The 15,000-nt window shown below is 42.0% G+C and overlaps 1 protein-coding gene across 1 annotated transcript in view; it reads left to right on the forward strand.

Annotated features, from left to right (window-relative positions):
- The window catches only part of chatb (choline O-acetyltransferase b), a 35,520-nt gene that overhangs the window by 7,504 nt on the left and 13,016 nt on the right, over positions 1–15,000 (forward strand). The window contains exons 7-10 of the mRNA XM_077235480.1: positions 925–1,094; positions 1,337–1,482; positions 1,644–1,772; positions 1,893–2,015. Of these exons, the coding sequence (XP_077091595.1) occupies positions 925–1,094; positions 1,337–1,482; positions 1,644–1,772; positions 1,893–2,015 (568 nt within the window). The remainder of the gene's footprint in view (positions 1–924; positions 1,095–1,336; positions 1,483–1,643; positions 1,773–1,892; positions 2,016–15,000) is intronic.

Raw genomic sequence — 15,000 nt, forward strand, 5'->3', positions numbered from 1 at the left:
TGGTAAATATCACCGCTTCAAGAAATCAGACAAATCATATATGCTATCACAATCATGTTTTTATTTTATCTGTCTAGTCTCTTTATACCGGACTGTCAGATATCATATTTAGCTCCGCATTTGTCATAAAATAAAACAGCTCCGGTTTTTCGAGATCTTCCTTTGTTTCTCTGGCTGAAAATATATATTATTTGTATATTTGGGAGAGAGTGCTAAAGCTCCTCAAGTCGTATTGTTGGAGGCATATTTGTAGAAATGATCATTCTTTCTAAATGTGATGTAAACATGTCCTGAAGCTGTAAACAGAAACAGACGTGACTGAATAAGTAGGTAGGTGTGTCCTCTCTCTTTTGTGAAATAATGGTAAACCACTTTATATCTGTGTGACTAATGTCCAATCTTGACACAAATTAATGAATTATGGTCAATAATACCTGTGGTAAAACATCGAAGCCTGGGTTTTAAATCTTCAAGTAAACAACTAAAATGCCAGCAAACGGTCGCTTTTATCATGTTCATTTTGCGATCTCGCTAGTTACCAGTGATTTCTTTCTGATTAGTTTTCAGATAAAACTTCCACTTGTTGGTGAAATGATGGGAGTGTGTGACGTTGTTCCAGAGAGGCGTGTAACGGGTGTGTTTTAGTGAAGCGCTGTGGAGCTTCAGGCCCGACGGTGGAAACGGTTCAGGAAAAGGTTCAGGGCTCCGAGGCTTTAGGCCGGCTGTTTAAGCCCCGCTCGCTCTGGCCCCACAGTGGAAACACGGCTATGGGCACGGTGGTAATAGCTAGAAACACAGTGAACTCTCAGGTTACTTTCATTGCTTTTGCCAAATTTCACAGCTAATCAGAAGGTGAACTCCAGTTTCCCATGATCATGTGCATGACAGAGATGCATTTCGACTTGTGTAAAATCTGCCACACAGATGCAGTGAACCGAGAGTCGGTGGAGCTGCTGGAGAGATGCGTGTGTGTCGTGTGTCTGGATGACCCCGCGGGACTCGAACCCAGCGACGCCAACAGAGCTTCACTGATGCTGCACGGCGGAGGACAGGAGAAGAACGGGGCGAACCGCTGGTACGACAAACCCCTGCAGGTACAACACTGAGAGGACTCTAAAGCTGCTGATATTTCACACACTCCGGTCTGTCAGTCTAATGTTCAGAGCCAAACACTGCGACTCAAGAGTCTGTTTGCGGGAAGAGCCACAACTTTGGCTTGTTTTGTAGTTGTGTTTGTTTGACGACACACTTCCTGTCCAAAAGTTGCATAAACACCAACAGACCTGAGAAATGGAAGCATTGAGGATGTGATGGAAGTGTGTGTGTTTTGTTTCAGTTTGTGATCGGTGCCGACGGAGTGTGTGGGGTCGTGTGTGAGCACTCGCCGCTCGAGGGCATCGTTCTGGTGCAGTGCGCTGAACACGTCCTGAAACACATGTACGTCATCAACAGTCACCCGGATCATTTACTAACTCAAGATCTGTAACTCATGAAGGAAGTGGAGAAGTTTGAGAAGATTCTCTTTTTACTTTTTTCTTTTTCTAATTATGTTTAAAACATGTTTCAGCCAGGTGATGCAACAACAACTTAAATTAATTAACTCATTAATGAAATGTTATGAACTCTCTCTCTCTTCCCTGCAGACGGAGCAGCTCCTGTGAGCCGGTCTCTGGTCGGAGTGTGTCTGAACTTCCTCATCCACGCAGATTAGTGTGGAAATGTTCCGCCGGGATCCAGAGAGCGCTGGCCTCCGCCGCTGATCACCTGCAGAGGTGCGGACAACACACACACACACACACCTGTGGAAGGAGACTATCACAGACTCAAGCAGTTTATATGAACTCAAGCATCAGCACTGGTTTGACTGACACTGGTTCTTCATCCCCCTCTAGACTTGTGAGGAATCTGGACATGAAGGTTTTCACATTCACGGCTCACGGGAAGGAGTTGATCAAGCAGCAGAAGATGAGTCCCGACGCGTACATCCAGCTGGCTCTACAGCTGGCCTTCTACAGGTACAGGCAGAGAGAGGTTAGAGGGCACATCTCGTCAACTTGTCATAAAAGTTTTTTTGTTTTTTTTTTGCGCACAAAAAGTATTCGTAAGAATACGAGCCACTGTAGTCACTTTTTTAACGATGTCTTTAATAACTTTTCGGGGCCGGCAAGTTTCAATCCCTTAGAAGCCTATGGAGGAGTGATCCAGCTCTCAGATTTCATCAAAATATCTTAATTTGTGTTCCGAAGATGAACGAAGGTCTTACGGGGTTGAACAACAGGAGGGAGAGTAATTACTGACAGAATTTACATTTTTGGGTGAACTATCCATTTAAGATCAGGCAGGGAGTTGTTTTTAATTAAAGAAAGTTTCGTTTTTCACATACATTTGAAAAGTTAAAATACAAAGGTTAGTATTCGTACATTTTACTACATTATCAGTAAATGTTGGAGAATTTTTTTACATTTTTTTCAATTCTGTATTTTTACAGACCTAAAACCATGATGCTTCAAAGTATGGAATAGAAGTTTTTGAACATTTATACGATGTTGAACATTTATAAATTTGTGTGTTGCAAAAGCAGAAGTCTATTTTCTTTAAATAAAGATTTGCCTTTATTTATGCTTTAATTTCTTTAAAACAGTTTGATGACGTGCATTATTTCTGTGATTAATTGATTAGTAATATTGTGAGTGGTTTCCTCACACGAGTAAAAATGCTTTAGATGTGTTTGTGACAAACACATTGTATTTACTTAGACTTTTATGACAATCCTTTTTTATTTGAGCAATTTACATTTCATTTGAATTACCTGAGGCGTTTAACAACCGCATATAGGGAATGCATGTTGTTTACCAAGTCTTAGGCATAGTGCAAATGTTTGAGAAAGCTAATACTGGTGTAATCTCTGAGAGGTCTCACCCACAAACCCAAAACTTTGTGTTGGGATGATCCAGACATAGCTTTACTAAAAGAAACTTCATGGAAGTTACTTTCAAACTGTGAGTATGCTTCAACATGTAATTATACCATATTTTATATATTAATATTATGGTTCCATGTTGCTTTAAAGTCTTTGTTTGTTTGTTATTAACTAATACCTTTTTTAACTAACATCCTGCACAAATTAAAGGGTAACTATGCAGTTTTTTTTTTTATCTTAACTCAACAGCTTCGGAGTCATTGGAATGGTTATATGACTTTTTTCAGGTTGAATAGTGGTCGTATTGCCACACTTGCAACTTTGGCACGACGGGCCGTCGGCCTCAGCGTCAGGAAGTATCGCGTGATATCAGCTCTCGCGATGAAACAAATTGCTTTACGGCACCCCACACATACCAATAAGCACATACATATGAAGCGTAGCCTGGCAAGCCAGACCTACATCAAGGTGTTAGGTCTGGGAACTCACAATTGGCATACCTCAATCCGAGGGGCGGGATAAACTGTTGTCTTTCAAATTCAAAACTTGAAAGCGGTAGCGATTTGAGCAGTAGCGATCTCGGGACCGGACCGGGATCGGACCTTCGCAGTAGCGATCTCAGGACCGGACCGGGACCGGACCTGCGCAGTAGCGATCTCAGGACCAGACCTTCGCAGTAGCGATCTCAGGACCAGACCTGTGCAGTAGCGATCTCGGGACCGGACCGGGACCGGACCTGCGCAGTAGCGATCTCAGGACCAGACCTTCGCAGTAGCGATCTCAGGACCAGACCTGTGCAGTAGCGATCTCGGGACCGGACCGGGACCGGACCTGCGCAGTAGCGATCTCAGGACCAGACCTGTGCAGTAGCGATCTCGGGACCGGACCGGGACCGGACCTGCGCAGTAGCGATCTCAGGACCAGACCTTCGCAGTAGCGATCTCAAGACCAGACCTTCGCAGTAGCGATCTCGGGACCGGACTGGGACCGGACCTGCACAGTAGCGATCTCGGGACCGGACCTGTGCAGTAGCGATCTCGGGACCAGACCTTCGCAGTAGCGATCTCAGGACCAGACCTTCGCAGTAGCGATCTCAGGACCGGACCTTTGCAGTAGCGATCTCAGGACCAGACCTTCGCAGTAGCAATCTCGGGACCGGACCGGGACCGGACCTGTGCAGTAGCGATCTCAGGACCAGACCTTCGCAGTAGCAATCTCGGGACCGGACCGGGACCAGACCTTCGCAGTAGCGATCTCAGGACCGGACCTTTGCAGTAGCGATCTCAGGACCAGACCTTCGCAGTAGCAATCTCGGGACCGGACCGGGACCGGACCTGCACAGTAGCGATCTCGGGACCGGACCTGTGCAGTAGCGATCTCGGGACCAGACCTTCGCAGTAGCGATCTCAGGACCAGACCTTCGCAGTAGCGATCTCAGGACCGGACCTTTGCAGTAGCGATCTCAGGACCAGACCTTCGCAGTAGCAATCTCGGGACCGGACCGGGACCGGACCTGTGCAGTAGCGATCTCAGGACCAGACCTTCGCAGTAGCAATCTCGGGACCGGACCGGGACCAGACCTTCGCAGTAGCGATCTCAGGACAGGACCTGATCTCACAGAAGACTTCGTCTCACTGTGTGTGTGTGTGTGTGTGTGTGTGTGTGTGTGTGTGTGCAGATCTCACAGAAGACTTCGTCTCACTGTGTGTGTGTGTGTGTGTGTCTGTTGATCTCACAGAAGACTGCGTCTCACTGTGTGTGTGTGTGTGTGTGTGCGTGCTTGTGTGTGTGTGTGTGTGTGTGTGTGTGTGTTGATCTCACAGAAGACTTCGTCACACTGTGTGTGTGTGTGTGTGTGTAGATCTCACAGAAGACTTCGTCTCACTGTGTGTGTGTGTGTGTGTGTAGATCTCACAGAAGACTTCATCTCACTGTGTGTGTGTGTGTGTGTGCGTGTGTGCAGATCTCACAGAAGACTTCGTCTCACTGTGTGTGTGTGTGTTGATCTCACAGAAGACTTCGTCTCACTGTGTGTGTGTGTGTGTGCGTGTGTGCAGATCTCACAGAAGACTTCGTCTCACTGTGTGTGTGTGTGTTGATCTCACAGAAGACTTCGTCTCACTGTGTGTGTGTGTGTGTGTGTGTGTAGATCTCACAGAAGACTTCGTCTCACTGTGTGTGTGTGTGTGTGTGTGTGTAGATCTCACAGAAGACTTCGTCTCACTGTGTGTGTGCGTGCGTGTGTGTGTGTGTGTAGATCTCACAGAAGACTTCATCTCACTGTGTGTGTGTGTCTTTGTGTGTGTGTGTATGTGTGTGTGTGTGTGTATGCGTGTGTGCAGATCTCACAGAAGACTTCGTCTCACTGTGTGTGTGTGTGTGTGTGTGTGTGTGTGTGTGTGTGCAGATCTCACAGAAGATTTCGTCTCACTGTGTGTGTGTGTGTGTGTGTGTGTGTGTGTGTGTGTGTGTGTTGATCTCACAGAAGACTTCGTCTCACTGTGTGTGTGTGTGTGTGTGTAGATCTCACAGAAGACTTCGTCTCACTGTGTGTGTGTGTAGATCTGACAGAAGACTTTGTCTCACTGTGTGTGTGTGTGTGTAGATCTCGCAGAAGACTTCGTCTCACTGTGTGTGTGTGTGTGTGTGTGTGTAGATCTCACAGAAGACTTCGTCTCACTGTGTGTGTGTGTGTGTGTGTTGATCTCAAAGAAGACTTCGTCTCACTGTGTGTGTGTGTGTGTGTGTGTGTGTGTGTGTGTGTGTGTGTGTGTGTGTGTGTGTGTGTGTGTGTGTGTGTGTGTGTGTTGATCTCAAAGAAGACTTTGTCTCACTGTGTGTGTGTGTGTGTGTGTGTGTGTGTGTGTAGATCTCACAGAAGACTTCGTCTCACTGTATGTATGTGTGTGTGTGTGTGTGTGTGTAGATCTCACAGAAGACTTCGTCCCCCTGTGTGTGTGTGTGTGTAGATCTCACAGAAGACTTCGTCTCACTGTGTGTGTGTGTGTGTGTGTGTGTGTGTGTAGATCTCACAGAAGACTTTGTCTCACTGTTTGTGTGTGTGTGTGTGTGTAGATCTCACAGAAGACTTTGTCTCACTGTGTGTGTGTGTGTGTGTGTGTGTGTGTGTGTGTGTGTGTGTGTGTGTAGATCTCACAGAAGACTGTCTCACTGTGTGTGTGTGTGTGTGTGTGTGTGTGTGTGTGTGTGTGTGTGTGTGTGTTGATCTCAAAGAAGACTTCGTCTCACTGTGTGTGTGTGTGTGTATGTGTGTGTGTGTGTGTGTGTGTGTTGATCTCAAAGAAGACTTCGTCTCACTGTATGTGTGTGTGTGTGTGTGTGTGTAGATCTCACAGAAGTCAAGTCAAGTCACCTTTATTTATATAGCGCTTTTACAATACAAATTGTTTCAAAGCAGCTTTACAGAGATAACAGGGAAGTAAAGTTGTAATAGTATTGTTAAATTCAAAATTAAATGTTAAATGTCACCAACTAAGCAAGCCAAAAGCCAATGGCGAATGAAGGCGAAAAAAAAGGCGACAGTGGCAAGGAACCAAAACTCCATCAGGTGACAGAATGGAGAAAAAACCCTCGGGAGAACCCAGGCTCAGTCGGGGGGCCAGTCCTCCTTTGGCCAACAAACGAACAGTGTATGATTATGATTTAGGCGGCATAATAGGTCAGAAGTCAGATTGGATCAGAACTTTCACAATATTTATCCAGTTCATCTGGTTAGGGGTCGGAGTCATCAAGCCGGTATGGAGACGAGTTTGTTGAGGTGTCCATGAGGCCTTCACAGTGTTGATGAGGCTGGCACTTCAGGGATGCGTTGTCGTCGTGTCCATGTGATGGTTCTTCATCAGATCTGGATACGGCCTGGATCCGGCGGTTTGCGGTAAACCTCGGGATAAACAGAGAGACTAATATTAACGTAGACGCCATCCTTCTTATGATGTACAAAGTACATCAGGATTTATGGGAAGTGTTCCCGGTTCCGGCTGATCTAAACTATGCAGCCTAACATTGAATTATAGCAATCTATAATGTGTTATGTGTATGCTAATCCAAAGAGATGTGTTTTTAGTCTAGATTTAGATTTAGTCTAGATCTAATTCCATGGTCAAGTTTGCGGACGACACTACAGTGATTGGTCTCATCAGCAACAACGATGAGACTGCCTATAGGGAGGAGATCAAGCACCTGGCCACATGGTGAACTGAAAATAACCAGCTCCTCAACACCACCAAAACGAAGGAGCTCATCGTGGACTTCAGAAAAGAGTCAAGAGGCACACACGACACCATCCACATCAATGGAATGGCTGTTGAGCGTGTCTCCAGTTTCAAGTTCTTGGGAATCCACATCTCGGCGGACATGTCCTGGACAACCAACACCTCCTGCCTGGTCAGGAAGGCTCACCAGCGCCTTTTCTTCCTGAGGACACTGAGGAAGAATCAGCTTTCCTCGACTATCCTGGTGAACTTCTATCGCTGTGCAATAGAAAGCATCCTGACCAACTGTGCTACAGTGTGGTATGGGAGCTGTTCTGTTGCAGAGCGCAAGGCACTGCAGCGGGTGGTGAAAACCGCCCATGGCATCACTGTTTGCAATGCTATAATATTAATTTGCACTGCTGACTATTATCATAGTAACAACTGTTTACATATGCATCTTGCACTACTCACCTGACTAGAATATCAATTTGCACTGCCGACTGTTTATTTACAGTACCAATTGTTTACATATACATTTGCAATACCGTACTTTAACTGTAATATGCAATTACTTTCCATTGCACTTTTACTCGGATAGCTTCTGTCCAACTTAATTTGCACTACTTTAAATCCATTGTTATACTGCTCATTTAGCCTTACTTATTACATACATCTATCTGTAAATCCTGTTTATAGTAATAACCATCTGTTTATTATGCTCACATTCTGTATATTATCACATTCTATATATATCACATTAGTATACTAAGCTCACATTCTGTTTATAGTAATAGCCATCTGTATATTATGTTCATAGTACACATTCACCTGTAAACTCTGTTTATAGTAATAATCATCTGTATATTATGTTCATTGTACATATCTGTAAAAATTCTGTTTATAGTAATAGCCATCTGTATATTATATTCAGTACATATCTAGCTTTAAATTCTGTTCACAATAATAGTTATCTGTATATCATATTCATAGGACTAATCTATCTGGAAAATTCTGTTTATAATAGTATTCAACTCTATATTTATTCAGTACATATCCATGTACCGCACTTACGGAACCATTGTATATCCTGCTCTTGCTGCTATTGCACTTCTGGTTAGACCCAAACTGCATTTCGTTGCCTTGTACCTGTACTTGTGTAATGACAATAAAGTTGAATCTAATCTAATCTAATTTGAACTGACAGACTGTGTCTGCTTCCCGGACAATGTTAGGAAGATTGTTCCAAAGTTTTGGTGCTAAATAGGAAAAGGATCTACCACCAGCAGTCGATTTATATATTCTAGGTATTATCAACTGGCCAGAACTTTGAGATCGCAATAGACGTGAAGGACTATAATGCGTTAAGAGCTCGCTCAAGTACTGGGGAGCGAAACCATTTAGTGCTTTGTAAGTAATCAGCAATATTTTAAAATGTATACGATGTTTAATAGGGAGCCAATCCAGTGTTGACAGAACCGGGCTAATATGGTCGTACTTCCTGGTTCTGGTAAGAACTCGAGGGGCTGCGTTTTGGACCAGCTGTAGTTTGTTTATTAAGCGTGCAGGGTAACCAACCAGTAGAGCATTACAATAATCTAGCCTTGATGTCATGAACGCATGAACTAATTGTTCCGCATTTGTCAATGAGAGCATATGACGTAATTTAGATATATTTTTAAGATGGAAAAATGCGCTTTTACAGATACTAGACACGTGACTTTCAAATGAGAGATTGGTATCAAAGAGCACACACACACACACACACACACACACACACACACACACACACACACACACACACCCAGGTTCCTAACTGACGACGAAGACTTAACAGAGCAGCCATTAAGTGTTAAACGGTATTCTAGGTTATTGCGTGTGGAAGTTTTTTGTCCAATAATTCGAATCTCTGTTTTTTCAGAATTTAGTAATAGGAAATTACTAGTCATCCAGTTTTTTATATCCGCTATGCATTCCGTTAATTTTGTGAATTGGTAAGTTTCGTTAGGTTTGGAAGAAATATAGATCTGAGTATCATCAGCATAACAGTGAAAGCTAATTCCATGTTTCCTAATGATATCTCCTAAAGGTAGCATGTACAGAGTGAACACCAGCGGTCCTAGTACTGAGCCTTGTGGTACGCCATACTGAACTTGTGATCGATAACACATCTCTTCATTTACTGCTACAAACTGATAGCGGTCAGATAAATATGATTTAAACCATGCTAGTGCAATTCCACTAATGCCAACATAGTTTTCTAGTCTATTTAAGAGAATGTTGTGGTCAATGGTGTCAAATGCAGCACTAAGATCGAGTAGCACTAATAGAGAGATACAACCACGATCGGATGATAAGAGCAAATCATTTGTGACTCTAATGAGAGCTGTCTCAGTGCTATGGTGCGGTCTAAATCCTAACTGGAAATCCTCGCAGATACCATTTCTTTTAAGAAAGGAACACAGTTGTGAGGATACTGCGTTTTCTAGTATCTTTGACAGAAAAGGCAAATTCGAGATCGGCCTGTAATTGACTAATTCTGTAGGATCAAGTTGCATGTTTTTAACAAGCGGTTTAATCATAGCCAGCTTAAAGGGTTTTGGTACGTATCCTAGAGACAAAGATGAATTAATGATGTTAAGAAGAGGATCTATGACTTCTGGAAGCATCTCTTTCAGTAGTTTAGTCGGTATAGGGTCTAACATACAAGTTGTCGATTTAGATGAATTAATGATTTTGCAAAATTCTTCCTCTCCTATGGCAACAAATGAATCAAATTTTACCTCGGGGAGACTATAATGCACTCCCTGATGCGATGCTGTAGTAGACGGTTGCATAGTTATAATTTTGTCCTTGATATTATCAATCTTATAAGTGAAGAAGTTCATAAAGTCATTACTGCTGTGTTTCTTGGAAACTTCTGGGCTTGAAGCTTTCTTTTTCGTTAGTTTAGCCACTTTTTCAAATAAATACCTTGGATTATGTTTATTTTCTTTTAATAGGGTTGAAAAATAAGCAGATCTAGCAGCTTTTAAAGCCTCTCTGTAAGCAATCAAGCTCTCCTTCCATGAAATCCGAAATACCTCTAGTTTTGTTTTCTTCCAGTTGCGCTCCATTTTTCTGGCTGCTCTCTTAAGGGCCCGGGTGTGCTCGTTGTACCACGGTGTTGGACTATTTTCTTTAATCTTCTTTAAGCGCAACGGAGCAAATGTGTCTAAAGTGCTGGAAAGGAGAGAGTTAAAAGTTCTGTTGCAATATCAAGTTCTTCTAAGCTATCTGGGATGCTGAGACGATGAAACTGATTAGGAAGATTATTGATAGAGCAATCTTTCGTGGCAGAAGTGATAGGTCTAACATATTTATAACACGGAGTTGGCTTTGCAGCCTTGGCTAAATGTAATTTACATGAGACTAGATAATGATCTGAGATGTCGTTGCTCTGCTGCAGAATTTCAACAGCATCAACATCTATTCCATGTCATAATATTAGATCTAGAGTATGATTACGACCATGAGTAGGTCCTGACACGTGTTGTCTAACTCGAATTGAGTTTACAATGTCTTTAAATGCCAATCCCAATCCATCTTTTTCATTATCTACATGTATATTAAAATCACCAACAATTAGGACTTTATCTGCAGTCAATACTAATTCTGATATAAAGTCAGCAAATTCTTTGATAAAGTCTTTATGGTGCACTAACCATAACCCACACAGTCTCTATATGATGATATCTAGTTGAAAGAGCCTCTATGTGATGGGATTTATCTGACCTTGGTGACGCGAGGCCGCTAGCAGACGGTCGGTTTAGCCAGTTTGTCTGCTTCCTGACCTGAGCCCCAGATTGTCATGTTTTGTCTCTAAGTCTATGAGCCAAATTACTAGAGAGAAGAGCAGCACCATCCCAGGAGGGATGAATACCATCTCTTTTCAACAGGTCAGGTCTGCCCCAAAAACGTTTCCAATTGTCTACGAATTCTATATTATTTTGCAGACACCACTTATACAGCCAGCCATTGAGTGATGACAATCTGCTAACTATCTCATCACTCCTTCGAACAGGAAGGGGGCCAGAGCAAATTACAGTGCCTGACATCAATTCAATTCAATTCAATTCAAATTTATTTGTATAGCGCTTTTCACAATACACATTGTCTCAAAGCAGCTTTACAGAAATTGCATTTCGGAAATGTACATAGAAAAATACAGTTAGTTAATCAAGTATTAATTTATGGCATAACATATCGCCGGCTTTGAGTCGTCTCTTCACAGGCGTCGAGTCGTCTCTTCACAGGCGTTGGGGCATCTAAAGTCTCCGTGAGAGGCTGGATACAAACTGGAGCTGACGAACGCTATTTACCTCGGGACTAGCGTCCCGAGATAACAGCAGAAAGGCAGATGGGAAATAATTAGCATAGCTGATGTTCATAATGTTAATGCATTCGAACTGATTCAGCAGTATCAAAGGTTAAGCATTAAGTGAATGCTTGGTTAAAGAGATGCGTCTTTAATCTAGTTTTAAACTGGGACAGCGAGTCTGAGTCTCGTACAATATCAGGAAGGCTATTCCAGAGTTTAGGAGCTAAATGCGAGAACGCCCTCCCTCCTTTAGTGGACTTAGATATCCTAGGAATGACCAGAAGCCTCGAATTTAGTGATCTTAAAGAGCGCGATGGATTGTATGGCGATAGAAGGTCTGTTAAATACACAGGAGCTAAACCATTTAGGGCTTTATAGGTCAGTAGGAATACTTTGTAATTGATACGTAACTTAATAGGTAACCAGTGTAGAGATGATAAAATAGGTGTTATATGATCATATTTTCTTGATCTAGTAAGAACTCTAGCAGCTGCATTTTGCACTAACTGTAGCTTGTTGATTGAGGATGCAGGACAACCAGCTAATAAAGCATTACAGTAATCTAGTCTCGAGGTCATGAATGCATGAACTAACTTTTCTGCATCAGAAACAGATAGCATGTTGCGTAGCTTAGCAATGTTTCTAAGGTGGAAAAAGGCTGTTCTTGTAATATATGAAATATGATTTTCGAAAGTCAAGTTGCGGTCTAGTATAACACCCAGGTCTTTTACTGTAGTGGATAAAGTAACAGGACATCCTTCTAAATTAAAGTTGTATTGTAAGGGATTTTGTGGGTAGTTTTTTGGACCAATAAGTAGTACCTCCGTTTTATCTGAATTTAATAGCAGGAAATTACACGTCATCCAGCATTTTATATCATTTAGACACTCTGTCAATTTAGATAAGTTAGTGTTTTCATCTGGTCGTGATGAGATATATAATTGAGTGTCATCAGCATAACAGTGGAAATTAATTCCATGTTTTCTTATAATATTACCAAGTGGCAGCATATATATTGAGAATAGCAGAGGGCCTAACACCGATCCTTGCGGCACTCCATAGTCTACTGACGTTATCTTTGATTTTTCCCCATTTAGACAGACAAAATGGTAACGGTCTGATAAGTAAGATCTAAACCAGCTTAATGCCTGTCCCTGAACACCAGTGTAGTTTTGTAGTCGATCCAGGAGTATTTTATGATCGATAGTGTCGAACGCAGCGCTTAGATCGAGTAGAACTAGTATTGAGATACAGCCTTGGTCAGAAGCTAAAAGTAAATCATTTGTAATTTTAACTAGCGCAGTTTCTGTGCTATGATGCGGTCTGAATCCCGACTGGAATTTTTCATAGATATCATTTTCTTGTAAGAAAGAGCACAATTGAGCGGACACAATTTTTTCTAGTATTTTAGACATAAATGGAAGATTTGAGATGGGTCTGTAATTTGCTAAGTTATTTGGATCTAATTGCGGTTTCTTAATGAGAGGTTGTATTACTGCCAGCTTGAATATTTTTGGAACATGACCTAAAAATAAAGACGAGTTAATAATATTAAGAAGAGGCTCTTCGACTACAGGTAACACTTCTTTCAGTAGTTTAGTGGGTATTGGATCTAATAAACATGTTGTTGGTTTCGATGCAATGATAAGTTTATTTAGCTCTTCCTGTCCTATAGTTGTAAAGCGGTGTAGTTGTTCTAGAGGGGCGATAATTGAGGCTGAATCATAAGACATCATAGAGGATTGTATATTTACAATTGTGTTTCGGATGCTTTCTATTTTCTCATTGAAGTAATTCATAAAATCATTACTACTATATTGTAATGGAATATTTTGCTCTGGTGATGTTTGTTTATTTGTTAGTCTAGCCACGGTGTTGAATAAAAACCTTGGATTATTTTGGTTATTTTCTATTAGTTTGCGGAGATGCTCAGCCCTTGCTGCTTTTAGAGCCTTTTTATAACGTGACATACTGTCTTTCCACGCGATTCTAAAGACCTCTAAATTAGTTTGTTTCCATTTACGCTCTAAGTTACGAGTTTCTCTCTTGATTGCATGCGTAGCACTGTTGTACCATGGTGCTTTAGTTTTCTCTCTTACCTTTTTTAATCTAATTGGTGCAACAATATCTAGTGTACTAGAGAACATGGTGCTCAAACTGCTAGTCATTTCCTCTAGTTCATCTGTTTGTTTGGGTGCACTGCGCAGCTGAGATAGATCAGGTAAGCTATTTGAGAATCTATCTATAGTGGTTGGAAGGATTGTTCTGCCTGGTCGATAACGTTGCGCAACGTGACAAATTTCAGCAGTACGTATTATACAAGTTACCATGTAATGATCAGTGAGATCATCACTTTGCGGTATAATATTTATATCAGTTGGATTGGTTCCATATGATATAATTAAATCTAGTGTATGATTTAGACGATGAGTGGGACCACTGACGTTTTGCGTGACCCCAAAGGAGTTTAATAAATCTGTAAACGCAGTCCCTAACGCATCATTTGTATTATCTACGTGTATGTTAAAGTCTCCAACAATTATTGCTTTATCGACATTGACCAATAGATCTGAGAGAAAGTATGCAAACTCTTTTAGGAAATCAGCATAGGGCCCTGGAGGTCTATATAGGGTAGCCAAGGCTAGAGATAATATGGATTTGTTTCTTGCATCTAAGAGCGTAACATTTAGCACAAGTACTTCAAACGAATTAAACCTGTGACCTGTTTTCTGAGTAACATTAAGAATATCTCTATAGATTGTTGCAACACCGCCGCCACGACCGATCAGACGGGGCTCATGCTTATAACAGTATCCTGGTGGAGTGGACTCATTTAGACCGAAATAATCATTTGGTTTAAGCCAGGTTTCAGTAAGGCAAAGTACATCGAAACTATTATCTGTGACCATTTCATTTACAATAACCGCCTTAGGTGTGAGCGATCTAATGTTTAGAAGACCTAGCTTTAGAAATTGTTTTTGTTCACTGATATTTAGATTTTCTGGTTTAATTACAATAAGATTTTTGCTAGATCCTACACTAGATTTATTGTTTGGCCTCACTAAGCGAGGAATAGACACAGTTTCTATATAATGTTCTACACTACTTATATCAATTAAGTTGGGACAGCAAAGACTGTGATTTGGACTTTGACTTACTAGTCATATGGTGTGTAACGTCTTGGAGATGTTGTCCGACAGAACAGCCGCTCCGATTCTGCTGGGGTGCAGGCCATCAGCACGGTAGAGCCTAGGTCGCTCCCAGAACAGATTCCAATTATTTACAAAGAGCAGTTTCTGTTCATTACACCATGACATTAACCATTCATTTAGAGCAAATAATCTACTGAACCTTTCTTGTCCTAGTCGGTACGTGGGAAGCGGTCCAGACACGATGATCGTTGCTTCAGGCGATGTGCTGCGAACCGTCTCGATCAGGCTTCTGTAGTCCTTCTTCAGAACCTCCGTCTGCCGCAGCCTGATGTCGTTCGTCCCCGCGTGTAGCACCAC

This window comes from Siphateles boraxobius, unplaced genomic scaffold (genome assembly GCF_051911475.1).
Source record: "Siphateles boraxobius isolate OS27281-9 unplaced genomic scaffold, OSU_SipBor_1 193, whole genome shotgun sequence".
NCBI classification, from domain to species: Eukaryota; Metazoa; Chordata; class Actinopteri; order Cypriniformes; family Leuciscidae; genus Siphateles; species Siphateles boraxobius.